This window comes from Sceloporus occidentalis, unplaced genomic scaffold (genome assembly GCF_023333645.1).
Source record: "Sceloporus occidentalis isolate IW3139 unplaced genomic scaffold, rSceOcc1.0.p SCAF_10, whole genome shotgun sequence".
NCBI lineage: Eukaryota > Metazoa > Chordata > Lepidosauria > Squamata > Phrynosomatidae > Sceloporus > Sceloporus occidentalis.
In genome coordinates, this window is record NW_028316990.1 from 19,475,121 (window position 1) to 19,495,565 (window position 20,445).

Sequence of the window (20,445 nt, forward strand, 5' to 3'; positions counted from 1 at the left end):
AGGAACTTTATAACTCCATTTATCAAAACCACAGGTGGCCATAGTTTGGCTCCTGGAACTGGCATTCGTATTCTCTGAAGCCCACCAACAATCCCCCAAAGGACCCCGAACCGTGTGTGTGTGAGCTAAATGGTAATTTTGCCCAAAGCCACAAAAACATCTCCCCAGTCACATGAAAATATTCCCACTCCATCCCCACAACAAACCCAGAACCCTTTAAGAATTCAAAATATTTCAATTTTCCTTTGCAGTCCATCTCAAAATGCTTTCAGAAAGTAAAATGTCTGGGATCTATTCTGCCCTATTTAGTTACTTATACTATTTCAGGAAAGACTAACTCTATGGGAACTTGTTTCTCTTTTTTGCCCTGGCAGCAATGAAAATTCAGGCACGATATCTTGCTGATATTGCTGTTGATCGCTTTGGGGGTGCTCCCGTTTAATTATAGTGTCGTCATTTATACTTTATGTGTTCTAACCGTATTGCATTTTAACTTCTTTATATGCAAGGTTGTTGCGCTGTTTATCCTACGTAGTACTTCTGTATTGTTGCTCTTACATGTAGTACTGTATGATACCACTTTGTGTGCAAATGGCCTACTATGGTCTCAGCATGGATAAATAAATGAGAGATGAGGATATGACTTCCTTTTGCCATTTTGAGAAGGACTGTAGAGGAAAATGGAGCAGTTTGGGCTCCAAGCACATAACAACAACAACACAACGGCACTGCCTTATTGTTGTGCCCTCCGTTGGACCTCTACTTGTGTATCCTACAAGATTATGGGCTTTTGAAGATGCCATGTTCTTTTAGGAGAGCAGAGGTCTCTAATAAATGCTGGTCTTCCAGTCAACTTGGGGGTTTTCCCAACAGTTTTGTGCTCTTTTTCTCAGGTGTACGAGAGAGGAACCAACGTGGACCAGTTTGTGACCCGATTCCTGCTGAAGGAGACGGCGAACCAGATCCAGTCCTTGCTCAGCTCCGTCGAAAGTGCGGTCGACGCGATCGATGAACAAACCAGCCAGATAAGGTTGGCCGACGTTTTTCTTGCCATTGATCCATCCCAGATTAAATGCAAGATGGATAAAGATGGATAGATAGATAGATAGATAGATAGATAGATAGATAGATAGATAGATTAGATAGGCTGGAGAGCAGGTTTCAAGAGTCAGTAGAGACCAGTGGCTCAGATATCAGTAGGATACTGGATCTACTCCAAATTTCAAAGCCGCTATCCAAAGCAGTGAAGCCTATCTTCCACATACATTCAGCACCTTGGAAGCTCCTTTAGAGTTCAGACTAAAACCCAAAGCGAATTCGCTGCTCCGTTGACAGAACCAGAAGCATCGACTGATGGGTTGTAGGAGTCCCCAGAGCTCCAGAGCTCACCTGAGGTTACCATGGACTGCCTTTTCCTCTCTGTCTCGGCAAGGTTTCTCATCCAAATGAGCAGATGAGAAATCCTCCTGGCAGAGCACTCTGTTGTCAACGAAAGCTTCAAAGGATTGGAGAAGGTGCAAATTAGAGCCGTGGGGAAAGAGTTAGCTTTAAAAATCCCCGGCTTCTGTTTCTCTCCCTTCAAGTTTTTGCAGCAGCAACAAGAAAACTAGAGGAAGGACAACACTTGAAAGGCCTCCCTGGAACTGAATCTGGTTTATCAAAGAGGTGTCAAAATAGTGCATCACGCAAAGCACTCGGTTTGTTGACCAGAACCCAAAAATAGTTGCCATGGGAATGGAGGGACCAGAAGCTTATATCAGGAGACCTTTTCTCCTTTCTTTCTTTTTTCTAAATTGAAGAAAATAAAGAGGGATGTTGCAAAGATAAAGCCGCTTATCAGGAGGAGATCTTTCCATGCATAGGCTGAGAAAAGAGCTCACCAGATTTGGGAATCTCAAAATACACAGTGCTTTAAAATGCATAATTTAAACATAATTTGGATAGATAGGGCTGCAGGAAGAGGCTGGTCTTTCCTGCAAAGAGTATTTTAAATTCAGATAGTGCCTCCAGCGGATGGATCGCTCCAGGCTGGACATTTCACAATCCGGGAGCAATGGGATGAAAATATCCTCGGGGTAACAGTCAACCTAGTTTTGGCTGACCAAAATGGATGTCTCCCAAAGGACCTCGGTGCATGGGGCAAATTACACTAGAGAAGGTGATCCGATAGGTAACCTAGACCCAAAGCATGTAGGGCTTTATAGGTAATAACCAGCACTTGGCACTTTTGTCGGAAACTAATTGGCACACGATAAAGTCCCTTGAAATAAAATGTAAGAACTTATTAATATAGCTAAGGCACATTCCATAATGTTCCCTTTTGAAATAACGGATGCCACAAAGAGAGAAGTTTCCATCCCAACCTTCTGTTTCTGCTCTTCTGCTGGCATCAAGCAAGGCTCTGAGATAAGAGAGTCAAAGGTCTTTCTAGAGCTTCCTTTCCTCTCCTCTCCTCTCCTTTCCTCTCCTTTCCTTTCCTGCTCTGTTGCTGCTGCCACTTTTCATTTATTGCATCAAGGTCTGGTCACCAATGTATATTCATGAGAATTACTCTGTTTAGGTCTCCCTGCATTGCAGGTAGATACAGTGCATCACTTTTCTCCTTTCGGAGCATGGCCCATCCCTTCAACACAGCAGTTTTGGGTTTAGCAGTTGCACCCTTGCCAAAACCATAATTTGGGAGAAGTTTTTTAAAAATCTGTCAACAAAGGCTGGATAAGCAATATCAGAGCAAGATACATGACTGTCTGTGCGCATCTCCATTTGGCTATATTTCAAGGTAGGGAAGATGCTGGCTTCAGGACTAGGGATGTGATTCTCCGAAGATGCCAGCCACAGATGCCGGCGAAACGTCAGGAATAAACTCTTCTGAAACATGGCCACAGGGCCCCAAAAACCCACCAAAAACTATGGATGCCGGCCATAGGGATGTAATTCTTTGCGAATTTTGCTTTCAAAGAAAACAGTGAGTGATTTTAGCAATTTCTTTCCCGCAGAAACCTCCACAGTAAATCTAGCCACGCTGTCATGGACACTTGGTACGAAAACCCTGTGCCTAACTACTCCCCCAATAACAGAATCATGACCAAAGAGCGCCGGAAAAGTTTCCAAACTGGTAAGTACCGTTGTGGATACTGGGAAGCCAGCTGGGTTGGCAGCTTGCTAAAAGTCTGGAATGATCCATGGAGGTTGGAGAAGTGGCAACTAAAGGCAGGCTTGATTGGCAGAAATGAATGACAGAGGGAAAGTGTTCATCGCTCAGTGCTGTGGAATTCTGGGAATTGTACTTTGCTGTTCTCTGAAAGAGAGGAGGCTAAATGTCTCACAAAACTACAATTCCCAGAATTCCATCGCATTGAACCATGGCAGTTAAAGTGATGTCACACTGAGTTATTTGTCCACTGCGGATGGTTGCAGCCCTAGTTATGGGGTGCACAAAGAAGCTCCTATGGGGTCCTCTTGGCATCCTATAGCAGGGGGCACATGTAGTCATTGCTATTGTGCAAAGACAACGAACATTAATCTAATTTTTTAATTCCTGGATTGTTTAATGATGTTTTATTGTAGTATGGATTGGGGAGGGAGGCAATTAATGGGATGTATTTTGTTGTTTGTTTGTTTGTTTTATTTATATACCGCTATTCCAAAGAATTTTAATTGTATGTTGTATTTTACACTGTGTTTTATCCAGTGTTGTAAGCCACCTCGATCCTACAGGGAGAAGTGGCATATAAATAATAATAATAATAATAATAATTATTATTATTATTATTATTATTATTATTATTATTGCATTCCAGATTCTCATTGGACTCCAACTACAATCATTTCAGTTCACTGACATGTTTCTGTAGCCTGAAATACCATCTTCAGTCACTCGGTGGCAGATTTCCCAAACTTTCCCTGGAGACAAAGTTGCAGCAGGCAACTTTCTCCAAAGGGCCTTAAGCGCCAATGTTTTCTTCTGCAGGGCTCCAATGTGATTTTTTAGGGGTGAATTCTTTAGAGGGGGGTCCTGCTACCTTGTAAGCAAGAGGGAAGAGAGTGAGGAAAGGGTGCAGATGAACAGAACTAGCAAGAAAAAAAAGATGAGTGGAGGAGAAAAGCATTTCTAACCCTTGCAAAGTTGGAAACTTCTGCTGCTTGTCTAATAAGGCAGTTTCCTCTGTACCAAGATAAAAGAACAACCAGGTTTTCAGTCTCCAAATAAGTGTCAGCAAGATGTCCAAATGCTAATCAACTAGTTCCCTGTTATCCCTTCTGGCAAATGGGTTTTCTTCCCCCTTTTTGCAGCCGGATCCAACACACCTGCAGCCCTTTCTCCAGTGTTATTTTCTGGCCCCGTAATTGCATCCTTTCTCTTTACAGTGTCTTCAGACACCAAGGAGGAAGGCTTGGAAGCGCAGATCAACAGGTTAGCGGAATTGATCGGAAGACTGGAAAACAAGGTGAGCACGAAGGTTTTTCTTTCTTTAATTGTACTAATGCAGCCTTGAAACCATGTTAGTCTGCTTTGAGATTTAAAAAGGTACAGTATAAAGGACTCTGGTTGCACCTTTTAGACTAACGGAGAAAAACCATTCAAAATTCAATTTTCGTTGGGTCAGTCTGAAAGATGCTGCCGAATTCCTTGATACCTTTGTGCATTTAATGCAATCATCCTTGTAAAGGGGAAAGCTTTGTGTTGGGATCTGGATGGTTTAGATACTCTGTTGTTTATGTGTTGAGCGCTTGATATATTGAGCAAAATCACAAAAGGCCAGAACTATTTGCCTACTACTCTGTGACAGAGGTTGTGAAACATATATATGGCACATGGATAAGTCGAGGGTAAAACCCAGGGGCATGTAACAAAGGATGTAAAGGTTGAAGGAAAGGTAAATGATGCCAAAGAGTGTACAAAATCCTGGCAGCTGGAACTGTTTGTGTTCACTCTAAAAGACTGGATGGATGAGTGTGGAACTATGGTAAATGATGGCTTTGTGATGGTTAAAGAAGGTGACCTGGCACAAGTGGGGCTAAGAAAACACACACATGTCAAAAAGGATAAAAATATGGTGACTACATTAACTGGAATTGTAGCCTTTAATGTGATAGCCTTGCCTGATTTTAACCCCAGAAAAGCTGACAAACTTACACAAATGTCTTATTCAAAGCGCAACTCCTCTTGGCGCTCCTTTGAGGGAAGCGCCAAAGAGGTGCCACTTTCCTATCCATGTGTTTTAAAGAGTCAGAAGTAATGCCACAGCAGAGAGTAGAAGAGATTGGTACTTCATTTAGATCCGTGATTTCCAAACTTTGGTCCCTCCAAGGTGTGTTGGACTTCAGCTCCCAGAAGCCCCAGCCAGCTTGGCCAACAGTGAGGAATTCTGGGAGTGGAAGTCCAAAACATGTGAGGACCAAAGTTTGGGCATCACTGTTTTAGATGCACCTGGGACAGACTAAGTTCTTGCCTTTCTCCACTCTGCTCAGTGAAAGGGATAGTTCCTTCTTTGATAGGAGTTAAAGTACAGTACTTACATTGAACCATGGATAATAAACCCCAGTTTTGGGGGTCCATTTTTGGACTAAAATTTCTAGACTTATACATGAGAGTATATATAGTAAGCCTCAGTTTGTGGACTGCATTGTGTTCATGGTGACTGATGTTCCACATTGCCATAGTTCAAGCATGTTGAGTCGCAGGTGGATCTGAAGATACTTTTGATACCAAGGAATGAGATGTTAGTTAAATTTCTTCTCTTTAGTTCTTCTTTTTACCAAAAACTGTGGAGTGATCCTTCATGTCCTTTTCCCCCCCGAAGTGCCAAGAATTAATTTTTAATTAAGTTTCATAAACTTAACAGCTTGATCTTAATTTCTTTTCCAAATCTGAGTGATTCATTAGCATGCAGCCTTGCAGCATTACAGCATTTGGGTCTAGACATGAATGGGCGACATCAAACGTTTTTAATGCGCGTACCATAGAAATGAAAACTTGCACACAACGACAGTGTATGCATAATGAAACTTAAGAGGAAAGATGGATAGTGATTGAAGAGAGGCTAAGTGCTGAACAAGACTGGGCCTTCGGTGGAACGGGAATGAAAGACATCTCTGAATAAATAATGGATGGCATAGAAGAAACGTTGCCCTTGAGTTTCATAAAATAAGAGGTGAAGAGGAAGACTAAAAGCAATATGGAAAAATCTGCTAGAACTAAAAGCCATGAAAATATTATGCGAAAAGGTACTTTTGGGCTGCAGAAGAACATGAAAGCACAAAGCTGTCATGTTGCTGCTGCATATACAAGTAGGCTGAGATCTTCTTAGCAACAAATGCAAAGTCCACCTTACATCTGTGTTTTGTCTCATTTTGGTCATTGGGAAAGTTCTTATTCTCTTCCACAATCTGTAGCAAACTAAAACCTACCTACCTACTTCTCCACCCCCAGATTCATGCTATAGCTGTCTTAGGCGGGTTACAGACCGCCATAAGGGACATCCTTAGGACGTTCCATTTTGAAAAAGGGGTGTCTCTTCCAGACGCCCCTTACCCTGTTACGGACAGAGTCCGTAACAAATGGCGGCGGCCGTTCCACACGACCGCCGCCATTTTGATGTAGCGGATGCTCTGCATCCGCACGTCGCGGCCTGGAAGTGACACCGCGAGTGCGCGCTTTGGCACTTGTGGCGTCTCTTCCGGGTTCACGCTCCTTCTTTGCAGCGCGGAGGAGTCGCGCGGTTTGGCTGCTGCGACTCCTCTGCGCTGCAACCGCCAGCGGCCCAAGACCGCCCCTTTTGGGCGGTCTGTAATGGGCCAGAGTCCCCCAAAAGAACTGTGACAGATTTCCCTCCCAATAAATGGAAATTACACAAACACAGCAAGTTTCCTACCAGATACGGACTGAGAAATCCCAAAGGTGCAAGCTGGAACCAGAAAAGGAAGGGGCATTAGGAGTCACACTGCAACCATATAATGGATAGTGGAGTCCACCAAGGAATTCTGGAAGAGTATCTATATGTCTTTTTTTACGCCATAGCAAAGACTTGCATAGATCACCAAAAGCTACAGATTGCTCTCCTGATGCATAATAGTAATAACAACAACAACTTCATTTATACCCCACCTCTCCATCAGAATCAATTAAGTTGGAGGGACATCTTTTTGGGAGTGCTTTAACTGTGTTTTCTTGCATGAGAAGGATTTGGATTAAATGGCCCTTAAGCTTTCTTCCGATACTGCGTTTCTTTGCAATATCCCTCTTCTCATTACTTTGCTGGATGCATCAGATGTTCCTTCATATTTTGGGCATATAAACGAATGAAGTCCATTTCTCCTCATTTGGAAAAACCCTGCTGAGGATGGACTCCAAATCCCATTAGTCCAGCCAGTGGTTGAGGGTTATGGGAGTTGTTGGAGGGTACAGTTTGCCCACCCCAGGGCCTAACATGGATTCACTTATTTTATAATAGCTCTGTCAGCTGAAAGGCCAAGCCAGCAGCGGTTCCTTGAATTAAGGATACGTTTGAAAAAAGAGCCTTGCCCTGCAAGAGGTTATCAATAATTCAAAATGCAGCTCGGTAGCCGCAGCGCGTGCAAAGCCCTATCAGGCTGCGCACTGCGTTTGCACGGCTATGCACTGGAGACGAGAGGCACGCAGACCGCATTTCTAGGGAGGCAGAGTAGGAATGAAACCTTGGAGCAAAACAATTCTAGTATCAAGGAAAACATCCCTTCTCCAAAGACGAAATGTTTAAAAAGAACAAAATGGAGGCAACGGTTTATTGTGCTTCTCATATTTAAGAGTACGTAGAGCAGAGTAGACCCAAAACATTTCACTGCCTGAAGTATATGCAACAATTCATTATTATTATTATTATTATTATTATTATTATTATTATTATTTCTTACTCACCTCTCCCCATGGATCGAGGCGGAGAACAGCAACAATGAACAGATAAGTTAAAACACATCAGTTTAAAATGATGAATAACATAGACACATATTAAAACGATCTACATTTAAAATTCAGATTGCAAAATGAGTTTCCAAAGTGTGCCAAGAATGAAGTCGAAAAGCAGAATACTTTTCTTTACACAGATCCAGGGTAAGCCATGTTGTCCATATGGCAAAATACAATAACGCACAAAGTCCACAAAACAAGTGATACCTTTTATTAGGTATCTTTATTTAGGGTTAATAAAGGTATCGCAGTGGAGAAATGCAGCAACGCAAGAAAACAGCAATACCTTTATACACAGTTATTGCATGGAAAGAGGATATAATGGAGGATTACTGGAGAGGTTACTTTTTTCAGACAAATGCTCCCATCCACTTTTTCCACATCCAGGAATAAAACCATTGCTCTACAAGGTGCAGAATACTTCCCCAACATCTTCAAATGGAGTCTTATCGGTGTGACCAGGGTTACACTGGCACAAACCATAAAGCGGATCCCAGCCACTTATTACTTTTGTGTTGTCATAACAATTCAGGACGGGGCATATCTACATTCGTATTTTTAGAAACTAGTTGTCAAGGCAACATAGTATGTTGAGTTTAAAAATAATGATAAATGAGTCCGCGTCAGTGGGATTTGCAGTATATTGCATTTGCAGATGGCACAAAATGAGGCGATGAGGGGTTTAACTAATGCCCCAGAGGAAAGAATCAGCATTCAAAATTCCCTTGACTGAAGATTGAAGAGCTGGGCCAGGAATAATAAACTGTATTTCAAAGATGTTAAACGGAGAGCCACTGTAGTTTTGAGTGTTAGACTGAGAAACCAGGATTCAGTTCCCATCTTGGCCATGAAAGGTCCCATTGAGGGACCTTGGGCAAGAAGTCACACTCTCTCAGCCTCGGGGGAAGGCAATAGCAAACCTATGGACAATTTTTGCCAAGAAAACCCCGCAGTCGGTTTTGCTTTAGGGTCGGCATGGAGCTCCACGGCTGAAGCGGGATTTGAATAAGGATGTTCCTAATCCTTCTTTGATGGTCCATGTTCTTAGTTGCAGGATTCGAAGGTATAGCCGTGTTAGTCTGTAGAATCAGTATGCAGAGAGATCGCACATCACCTTTGAGACTCACTGAAAGAAAGAAGTTGGCAACGTGAGCTTTCCTAGACTTAAGTCTACTTCCTCAGATGCATTTGTATCTCTTATGAGTTTATCACACTGGGGCTAATTTCGGCATTAAAGAGAGGTTAAAGCGCATTTAAACCATCTCATAAATAAAGCAAAAAATGGCAAGTAATTGTATGAATGATTTCCAGTGTTTTATCGCAGCATGCATATCCAAAGAACGGATAATAATTTGGAATCTGAGGCTTTTGCTTTTAGACGTTTGTAATTTGTACTTTTAACGGTCCATTTCTACGCATGGCCAGAATTCAGATAGTGATATATTTGTGTGTATATGTCCCTTGTGTATGCAGATGTCCTTTTTCTAGGGTTTGGCATTCCCTTCTTCCCAGTGCAAAACCCAAAGCCCCCTAATCTGATTCAAAGGGGGTTTAAATTAGGATATTTCCAGTCCTTGTTCAGTATTATAAACCACTACTTCTCCCTTCATGGATTTGTGTATTTGGTATTAAAAAGGAATTACAGGGGGAAATGCACTGGTCTCCAAAACTCCTTCCGCCGAAGCTGGCACTTCTATCACCGAGGAGCATTTGCAGCGCGAACATTTGGATTGCTGAGCATGTTGGCTGGCATCCTTTCCACATTAACCCCAACCCAAGCAATCGGCAGGGGTCTGATGGATGGGGAGAGTGTTTTTCCATAGGGGACTGTAATTTCCCTTCTTGCAATGCACCTCACGCAGCGAGCGGAGGCATTTCTCTCTCTCTCAAAGCCATGGGAGAAATACAATCTTCTAGTGGAGCCTCTAATGAAGGCATTGATTCGAGTTGTGCAGTCGCACGGCACACGATGGGCCCATGTGTCTGAAAAGGTACAGGGCTTTTAAAGACAGGTGTGGACAAATTAAATGTGCCAGAAGAGAAGCAGCGCATGTAAAGTCCCAGTAACAAAAAATCACATTATTTAGAAGAGAGAAGTTCTATCTATAGTTGTGGCCAGTGCCTCTGATGGCTCAGGGAAGCGAATCCATGCCCAGGATTTATAGGAATGATTTATGGGATCTGAAATCGAAGGCTTTCATGGACAGCATCCATAGTTTTTTATGGGTTTTTCGGGCTCTGTGGCCATGTTCTAGAAAATCCATGGATACGAAGGACTGACCGTATTCTGCTGATAGCAGCAGAACTGAAGTTGTGTTTACAGAAGCACTGCACACTTAGTTGCCTACTGCCGTTACATATTGTTCACTGCCATTGTGAGTTGTACACTACACATTTCCCAACAGCACCCAGTCATTGATGTATTATATTGTGTTGCTACTCTGCAAAGGTATTGCATAGTGGTGGTGTAGCTTACCTCAGCGTGCAGATATTTATACTAGGCCCAGGGGATGTTGGGGATGCTGCAACCGTTGTGTGTCACTGCAGTGAAAAGTTATCTTTAAACAAGTTGAATGTAAGGAAAATGACCCAGCAAGCGGCGTCAGTTTGCATGAGATAAGACACCATTCCTTGTTACTATCTGGATATCATTTGGGGAGCCTGAACATTAGGGTCTTCTGTCTGAAAGTCTGGTCTTAACTGCACGATGCAGAAGATCCTTAGCAGCAATATTGTCATGAATTCTGATTAGATGCAATGTGTGTATGAAATATGCTTTGTGTTCCTTAACCTTGTCCATGAAAAACTCTCGATGGGCACTGGTGCCGTCTCAACACTGTTGTTTTTAACTCTTAAAAATGTGTTCCTTCCCAACAGACCCTTTGGTTCGATCTGCACCAGCGATTGTCGGACAGCGAAAACACAGCCTGTGCGGTGAGTGCTTACAATGCTCTGGTTGTTGGTCTCCTGCAAATAGAGCATGTTTGCATATATGCAAATCTTGAGAATGGAAAAGGAACCTGCCTTTCCCTCTCCTGCAGTCATTGCAGGCTCCATCTGCTGCCAATGGGACTCAAAAGGTCATTGCGTCTGCGTAAGGCAAGAGGGAAGCTTAATGAGCCTCCCTCTCCAGTGGGTTCCCAGGTTGTCCGTTGCGTGCCGTCCCTTCTATCAACTTGAAATGCCACCTTAGCCATATGGCCAACCTGGCGTTTCCTCATGCCCATAAAGAAAGGAGGCAAATCAGCAATAAAAAGCTGCATTAACCCCCAAACCCTCCCATTTTCCCAAAAATGTCACCATGTATTCTTCTAGGTGGCTTAAACAGGCACATAATGCTCTGTTATGCTAGTGTAAGTAAGGCACTTTTCCATGTGGTGCGTCACATCTTAGGATAATAATAATAATAATAATAATAATAATAATAATAATAAATAGTGTTATTCCTCCATATTGACTAGGGTTAGGGGTAAAGGATCCCCGTGAATTGGGGGGGGGGGAGAGATGCAAATAAAATAAACCCACTATTCTTTTTACCTAAGGGAACACCTCTCTGGGAATCTCCAGGTCCTCCAGTGGAACTCTATGGTCAACATCTGCCAGAGATTGACCACAGACTCATGCTGGAGGACCTACAAATGCCTAGAAAAGTGTTGTGTGGCTTGAAATAGTAACCGTAAGATCCTAAGCATTTCTATAACTGCTATACAGAATACCAGCCTATAACACTAAGAATCATAATTGCAACTCATTGCATTTGAACGTTTGGAAAAGTAACTTCCAAAGATAAGAGGAAAGGAGTGCAAAAACAAATCTGCTTTTTCAATTGTTCATTTATTTTTTTGGGGGGGGAAGTTTCTCCATTTTTATCCAGTCTTAACTAATGCATTGTATTAATAACTGGTGCACTTTCAAGCCGCATTGATGGCCAGTGTTGCTGTTTGCTTCCAGATGTGAGCAAGGTTAATGGGGGGAATTGATTTTCTAATCAAAACCAGTCGCTTGTGATTAAAAAGCAACTGGAGGATGAAAAGGGAACCTTAAAATAACTCGCCTTCCCTTGACAAAACTGTTTCCCTTCCCTTCCCAGAGTGGATTTTGCAAGGGGAGACTTGAGATTCATTTCCCTCCAGAAGGAAGATGTAGAAATGTAGCTTTGTAACATAAATGTTGAGCTTTGAAGAAGGGCTTATCTGTTCCTCTCCATCGCTCTTTGATATTCAAAGGTAGACGTATGGCAACCCAAAAAGGTTTTCTTGGCACGTTTCTTCAGAGGAGGTTTTACTCGCCTTAATCCTTTTGGAGAGACAGGATATAAATAAAAATTATTATTATTATTATTATTATTATTATTATTATTATTATTATTATTTTGGACTGTTGTTTACTCTCCTTTGTGAAGCGCTCTGTAAAGCAAATAAATGTAATAATTATAATAACATATACATTTTTAAAAAGCAATTAAACAGTTTTAATTAAACAATTCAACAAATTCAGACCAGGAAGTCCTTGATTCAGGCTCAATATATTAATCTATATTAAGCAACTCTTCCGTTGTGTTTCTGCCCCCAGTATCTTCATTTGGTACGAAATGAGATGACCGTCTCTCAGAAACATTTGGGGGAGTTCTGCGGATCCCTTAAACAGTACCTGAAGACCGTGGCGGGAGAACAGGACTGTTTCCAGTAAGTACAACAGCCACATGTTTGCAGGGAAATGAGATGCCTTGGGGCAGGGATAGACCTGTTGGCATAGGTTTCCTAAAACTGATGATGAACAGATCTGAAAAAATGCTTTTTTGTGAGTTTTTCGGGCTATTTGGCCATGTTCTAGGAGAGTTTATTCCTGACGTTTCGCCAGCATCTCTGGCTGGCATCTTCAGAGAATGCTGGCATGGAAGAGAGTTGGGTATATATATACTGTGTGACCTTGGATAGGGAGGAGTATGTATACACACACACACACACACACACACACACCTCTCTTCCGTGCCAGCATTCTCTGGAAATGCCAGCCACAGGTGCTGGCGAAACGTTAGGAATAAACTCATTTAGAACATGGCCACATGGCCCAAAAAACCCACAAAAAACTATGGATGCCAGCCATGAAAGCCTTCGACTTCACATCAGTCTACTTTCTCAGATGTGTTTGGTGGAGTGGAAGCCAGTTACAGACATATATATGCCATTGGTACATATGCCATCAGTAGTCTTGCTGCCAACGTCTTTGTTTCATTTAGTCTCAAAGGAGCTACAAGATCTCTCTATGTACTGATCCTACAGACTAACACGGCTATATCTTGAATTCTACATAAAGACAGAGTGCGATGAACATCTTCTGATAGAGCGTAATGAGAGATACAGGAGGGCAGAGGACTGGACCATGGGTGATACTCGCCATTTTTTGTGTGACGTTCTTGTCTCTGACTGTTGTCCCCATTTCTTTCCTCTCTTGTAGCGTAACTGCCGTGAGGCTCCCCGACGGTGTCACTTTCATTGTCTATGAGTTCTGGGAGACTGAGGCAGATTGGAAAAGGTAAGGCGAGAAGCAAACAAAAGGGGTGTTTGCCCCAATTCGTATCAGCAAGCTCAGTCGCTGGAAAGTTTACCTTCCATTATTACATTCCCATTATTACATGTCTTCTACCTTTTAGGCAAGATTCCAAGGATTCTTCTACATATTTCTCCATTTTTTCACATCTTAGGATCTTGTTTTTTTGCAAACATTTCATTTGCACAACATCATAGGGACACTTTTCTGTATCCTCTACTTTGCTGAAGTATACTTAACCAAGGTCCAAAACACACTGCAGAAATAATCCAGTTTGAAACCGCTTGCACTGTGCTGGCTCTGTGCTAGGGAATCCTGGGAACTGTAATTTGTTGTGGCACCAAAGCTCTCTGATGGAGAAGCCTAAATGTCTCATAAAGCTACAGTTCCCAGAATTCCCTAGCACATGTGGTCTCAAACTGGATTACTTCTGCAGTGCGTTTTGTGCCCAAGTAACCAGCCCAACCCAACCTTCTCACCATTCAGCTGATCGGCAGTAAAGTAAGTTTGGGGAGGATGGATTTACGATCATGGCAATTGATCCAAATTAAAAGTATCTTTATTTGATTTTTTTAAGAAGGGAAAATGACAATGACCAACAGAACAGGGGAAAAACCACAGTAAAGCCTATACTAAACAAACAGAGCATTAAACACATTTTTAAACAAGACTTCCAACTTATATCTACTCATGGTATCTAGCTCTGTATATCATTACAATACAACAACTTCTGACCCAAATGCATCCTTTTCACCAAATGAATTGTTCATTGTATAACGACGTTTGCTGGGTTGCATGCATTGCATGTGCATGTGTGTAATATTACACATACCTGCATTAAACCTGGCAGAAACTTGATTTTCAGTTGTCAAGACTGACAGCTGGAGGAGAACACACATCTATAAGGCTGTCGTTCGAACGGTGGAATCAGGAGGGAGCTGGGCTTGCGTTGCAGCCAATTCATTTTTAAATATACATATATCAATATATGTATTTATATATCTGCCTTCACTCCTACATCTGTGCCAATGTCAGGGTTTTTTAAAACCCTCATCTGACTCAAGCTCTCCTTCCATCCTCTGCAAAGCCATCTGAACACACACAACGCCTCCTCTAAGTGCCATCTGTTGTGTTGTCGCTGGCCTGGTGCCCAGGAGTTCAGCACTATCTCACACCTGGGCATACATAGGGGGCTCTGTGCCCAGCTTGGCAGGCATAGCTGTACCAAAAAACTTCATAGGCACTAAGGGCAGCTGTCCAAAAAGGGTGGATCAGCGGAGCTAAGCAAACATGGGAAAGAGTCACAGGATAGGAGGAAGATAGGCACACAAATGGACCCAGTCAGGAGCTCCATTTTGCATCTTGCCTGCAATGAGAAGGCCAGAGTATGGGAGTTGTTACGCCAAGGTACTGTGATGGAGGATAGGCAGCGAAGCAATAGTTGCAAGGAGGTAGTTATTATAAGGGATTGGTATGGGAAATGAGAGAACCAACACTGTATTGAGCTTGTGACGTATGAGCAATTAGCTTGCCAGTTTGAAATTATGTGTGGTTTAGTTAGACATTGCTCATGCTTGTTGACTAGCTCTGACAGCAAATGTCCCTGGTGTGGACCTATGTTGCTGCTGCTGCTTTGTACTTTGACTGCCATGGTGCAAAGCTATGACATTTTGGGATTTCACTTTTCTTCCTTTTCCTCCCCTGTTCTAGGCACCTGCAGAGTCCTGCCTGTAAAAGCTTCCAACATGTCAAAGTGGATACTCTGACTCAGCCGGAAGCCGTTTCCAGTGTGTCCGTGCCAGGTATGGATCTGTATCACAAGGGCGATGCATGGATTGAGAAAGGAGGTAGAGCAGTGCAATATTTGTACACTCATATAGCCAAGACAAGCACAGCTTACTAGTCGTAAGGACAAAGAAAAGCCTTTGGTTCAATGCCAGTGCCTTCAGGATTCCAAGGTCTCCCATTTCCCATGATTCTGAACATTTGCAGAGAAGCAATATTTAGGCTTAGTTGGGAGCAAAGGCAGGCAACTCAAGACCGGCCCTTTACATAGTGGTAAACTTTTTAAAATAATGTATGAAGATTACCATATAAATGCGACTATAAATCAACCTGATGTATAAGTTGAGGGCAGTTTTGGGGACCAAAATTATGGATTTTGATATGACCCCTGGATAAGTCGAGGGTAAAATTTAGGGGCATCTAACAAATGATTGTAAAGAATGGAGCAAAGGAAAACAATGCCAAAGAACTTACGAAATTCCAGCAGGCATAACTGTGCTCACACTAAAGGCTGGATGAATGAGACAATTGTCAGTGCTTCCAATGCAGATTATATTCTCACCTTTCACCAGCAGTTGGTTCTGTTTAAAAAAAATAAGAGTTAAAATACAGTACTCATATTGACCCATAGATAAGTCGACCCATGTTTTTGGATCAATTTTTTAACCTAAATTTCTAGACTTATACATGAGTATATACAGTATATCCCACCTCTCCCTTCAGATCAAGGCGGGTTAGAGAAATGGTGTTCCTTATATAAAATGCCAAACTCAAAGTTTGCTTTTTGTATTTTAAGAAATATAACAAACCATGGGTGGTTGAATCCATGGATAAAAATCCGTGGATATGGAGGTCCAACTGTGTTCTATCATTTATTTTTCAATTTTTTTAGCAAAAAAAATGGCTGGGGGGGGGTAAATGGGGGAAACACTTTAAAAACCAGGGGGGACACACACAGATTTTTTTAAAATCTCTGAGTGCTCTTTCTCTCTCTTGGAAAAACCAAAACGTTCTCTTTTCTCGGCAGCTGCCTGGTGCACCCTGAACCGAGACTGACCAGAAGACAGCAGAGCATTGAGAGAAAGGATGGCCTCTCTCCCTCCATGCTCCTTCATTCTTTCCACTCTTTTGCAGAGAACAAAACTCCTGTCTTTTCTAACAACTTTGTTACCATTGCTGTCTTCCCATCCCCACCTTCCCCGATACCGTTTCTACCCAGAAATGTTCTTAGTTGTTTACTAGTTGATGTGATGGAAAATAACCAAAATTCAAAACCAACCCAAGGAAGTCCTCTGGGGTTTGGATCAGGTCCAGTCTCAAGCGCAGGTATGCAACATCAAACACACCAAACAGTAGCATACCATGGCTGCCAATTTCTTAATAAACCGAACGGTCGCCCTGGGTTGATATTGGTGATCCCATTCCTAAAGAGCCTGTGTTTTCATCCAGGTATCCTATTACAAGGTACTGAATTGAAGAAAGCCCCTACACGCATGCACACAGACACACACTTGGCACAGTATCCTCAGGTTAGATGTCAGCCAAACTCCTCAAGGTGCAACAACGACGCTTGTAGCAAACTGACGGTTTACTGGCTGGGCAAGGGATTTGAACCCGGGCCCTTTCCTTTTGCCTAGAGCTGAGCTCACCAAAACTGGAGAAATGTGCAGCCTCACCTCTAAGACTTTGCTTCCCTTGGAGTCACAGCAAATAGGTCCTCAGATCAGTAATTGATTTCATGTCTACCATTTGTTGAAGGGCTGACTTTCCCATGGTGCAGGTGTATGTGGCAAAAGAGAATAATAATGTTAAACAAGCAACAGAAAAGAGAGCAACAGAACCCTGTCTTCTGACCACAGCTGGCCATATGGGGAGGCAATAGTATGAGGAAGGAGTGGTAACACCTTCCTTCTCCTCCAATTTAGAGGTACTTTTCTCTCCGCTAGGCACATTTGCTGTCTCAGGGTCAAACTAGATATTAAGGGGCATACCTATTCCCTGCAGTTGGCTCCTTTCTCTTCCTACAATGGGATTTATGTCAGAGATACATGCCTCAGCAATCTGACTTGCACACTAAAACACAGAACGAAGCACACTAAAATGCCAAGCTACGCAGGTAAGGAAAGCACTGTGTTAGGACAAACAGACACCTTTCACCTCTAGGGGGAGACCTCTTCCAAATATGTACTAAGCACATCATCTACTACGAGATTAAGTCATGACTGTTCAAGAAGCATTGGCAAAGTTAAGTTATGAAAGGGACAACTTTACAACTCCCTGCACACTTACACAACCCAGAAGTTGACTGTTCTAGGAAGAGGAGATGTGAAGAAGCTCAGGGGGAGAATATCACTCCAACACTCCTCCTGAAATTAATTGTCTAACACAAACCTCAAATTCCAGAACCTAGTGTTTCTCAGGATACAAAGTGCTTGTCTACATCTGTGGAAAAATCCCATACGCACCTGGAAGCAGTTGCAAACCAGGCAAACAACGTTTTTCAGGATTTGCAGGCAAAGCGGGGCTTTGGGGGGGGCTTTGTCAGATGGTCTTAGTGCACACACAACACCCATATCCAAAAGCACATTGCCACACACGATCCCATAGGACTCTCAAAATCATTTTGCATCGGCAGCACAGAAAACAACCACAACTTTGTTCCAGTAGCACAATAAGGCCATCTTTTAAGTTTGGATGCATCAACACCATAGGAATCATGCAGCTCGACACCATTCTGCATTCTCTGAAGAAGCCAGCCATAGATGCAGGCAAAACATCAGGAATAAACTCTTCTAGAACATGGCCACATAGCGCGAAAAACCCACAAAAAACTATGGATGCTGGCCACGAAAGCCTTCGACGTCACACCACTTCAAGTGCTGTAGCTCATTCCTATGGAATCCTGGGATTTATTGTTTGACAAAGTTGTGAGCCTTCTTTGCCAAAGAGTGCTGGTGCCTCACCAAACTACAAATCCCAGGATTTCATAGCATGGAGCCCTGGCAGTTAAAGCGGTGTCAAGCGGCATGATTTCTACAGTGTAGACGCAGCAGGCTACCTCTGTAAATGGTAACGTCGATCATTTCGCTTCCTTCCAATTGTAATAATGCTAGCCTTGCTGTTACCTTCAGAGGTGCTCCTGGATAGCTGTCCCAAAAATCCTGCCCTAAAGGCATCCCTTTTCTCTGCTGCCTTTCCATGTTATTTCCACATACGCACCCATTCCTACCAAACCTTTCGGTTCCTCTCTGCTTCCTTCACTTTAATGCCCGTGCATGAATTTTTTATATCGGTGTCTTTAGAGAAGCCTTTTTCCCCCTTGCTGTCGAAAATAGCACCAAGTTATTTTACCAAGATATGAGCATTTCCTTTCCTTTTTTAAAAATAAAATAAAATAGTTTCTAACAAGGACTGAAGCGGGCAAGGTTTCCAATTTAATAATAATAATAATAATAATAATAATAATGACAATAAGACAAACCACCTTGTTCTTCGAGGAGCAAGCTTGCTTCATCTTCACTTTTGAACTGTAACCTTTGATAGTTTCCATGTACTGTTTTAGAAATACGACTATGTAGCTCTCCGGCGTAGCACACTGCGGGATGTCAGTATTAGCCAACTCTAAGCAATTTTAAAAGATATATATGTATGTATATATATATACATGCGCTGTTGTATAATGATGACTTAAGCCCAGGAAAAAACAAACAAATAAAATTTAAAAGATAAGACTGGACTTTCTGCCAAGGGCTTGGCTTTGCTTCCGATCAACAAGACGCAACCCATTCACAGGTAAGGCCTGTGTTTAAAATGTATATTGTGCTTTAGAGTGTATTAAAAGCTGTGTTAGCTGGCTCAGCTTTGCAAACAAGCTTGCAAGGTAGGACAGCTGCCTAGAGGATGGCTCTTTCTCTCCCATTTTGATCAGGATTCCATATCTTTCAACATTTCACAGATGAAAACCAGGACGTGTGGCAAAGCAACACCGGAGTGCGATGAAAAATACAAAAAGTTCTTAATGGAAACTAACACAAAAGCTAGGAGCGCCTGCCGCAGTTTGCCAGCGAGGAAAAGAAGAAGCAGGAGGTGACCATAGACTGCAGCTACACTACAGACTTAATGCAGTTTGATACCTCTTTAACTGTCTTGCCTCCATCCTATGGAATCAGATTTGCAGTTTGTTGTGGCACCCGAAAGGAAAGACTAAATAGCTCACAAAATGACAACATCCATAGCATTAGCAGTGTTGAACTGCATTAATTCTGCAGTGCAGATGCAAGCCAAATTGCCACAATCTGAATGATCTAAAAAAAGAAATGAGGTGAAAACTTCTGCCCTATTTCTGCTGGAACAATTCAATTGTTATCACATGGATGCTTTAATTTCCAATACCTTATTGTAGGGCCAGTCGTCAAGGCAGGTCACTGTCATACTTTCTGTTGCCAAAGTTCAAGCTGTAAGTGTTGTCCTTTCATAGCCAAGATGTCAGCATCTCTTCAGTCCCTTTTGCACTTAGTCTAGGGCCTGAAAAAAATGGGAAAGCCTCCTGCAAACAAGGTTTTTTAAAAAAAATATTAAACTAGCCATGAAGATTGCTAACTTTTTCCTAGTACCTAAGGATGGAGCCTGGGACATGTATAAGATAGAGTTACCTGATGTCTTGCTTTTCCAGGCTATGTCCTCTTTCAGAGCTAACGTATCTGTCTGGGCGGATTTTTACAAGTTTGAGTTTTCGTACAAAGTCTGGACTGGAAGAAGGGGACAATCGAGTAGATGATTTCGAAGGAGAAAGAAGAGAGAGATGCCAAGGTTAAAGCAGGGCAAGGGAAGCTCCCAGAGCAGCCAACCCCAACCCCATGTGGCTCATTAAGGGACTCACCAATTTCCAGCTGGGGCCACCAGCACTGTTGTGTCACTGGGACCACCATCCTTCTCCATCCAGATGGAAAGGCCCACCGGGGAGGAAGACGGTGGGGAGGAAAAGGACGTTTTGCCACTTCTTCAGGATGGTGCCCATACATTCATAGAAGAGACCCCAAGGAACATCCAGTCCAACCTCAATCTGCCATTCAGGAACTCATAATCAAAGCACCCCCAAGAGATGGCCATCCAGCCTCTGTTTAAAAACCTCCAAGGGTGATGCCACCACTTTCCAAGGAAGCATC

General features: G+C 42.6%; 1 protein-coding gene and 1 long non-coding RNA gene across 4 annotated transcripts in view; one reads left to right on the forward strand and one right to left on the reverse strand.

Annotated features, from left to right (window-relative positions):
- LOC149306033 (N-terminal EF-hand calcium-binding protein 2-like) overlaps positions 1-18,675 on the forward strand; it is an 88,520-nt gene extending 69,845 nt beyond the window's left edge. For both annotated transcript variants that reach the window (XM_089539943.1, XM_089539945.1), the window contains 8 exons: positions 894-1,030; positions 2,997-3,115; positions 4,369-4,448; positions 10,823-10,879; positions 12,518-12,630; positions 13,403-13,480; positions 15,206-15,297; positions 16,308-18,675. In XM_089539943.1, coding sequence (XP_089396069.1) covers positions 894-1,030; positions 2,997-3,115; positions 4,369-4,448; positions 10,823-10,879; positions 12,518-12,630; positions 13,403-13,480; positions 15,206-15,297; positions 16,308-16,336 — 705 coding nt within the window. In that variant the 3' untranslated portion in view covers positions 16,337-18,675. The remainder of the gene's footprint in view (positions 1-893; positions 1,031-2,996; positions 3,116-4,368; positions 4,449-10,822; positions 10,880-12,517; positions 12,631-13,402; positions 13,481-15,205; positions 15,298-16,307) is intronic.
- Positions 7,844-15,843, reverse strand: LOC149306034 (uncharacterized). Of its 2 annotated transcripts, none has more exons than XR_016282460.1 (3): positions 15,755-15,843; positions 13,343-13,461; positions 7,844-9,071 (listed from the first exon to the last, which is right to left on the reverse strand). It is a non-coding gene; the product is annotated as an uncharacterized LOC149306034 (long non-coding RNA). The 2 variants fall into 2 exon arrangements; XR_016282459.1 differs by lacking the exon at positions 7,844-9,071 and adding an exon at positions 11,764-12,241.
- Positions 18,676-20,445: the final 1,770 nt, after the last annotated feature.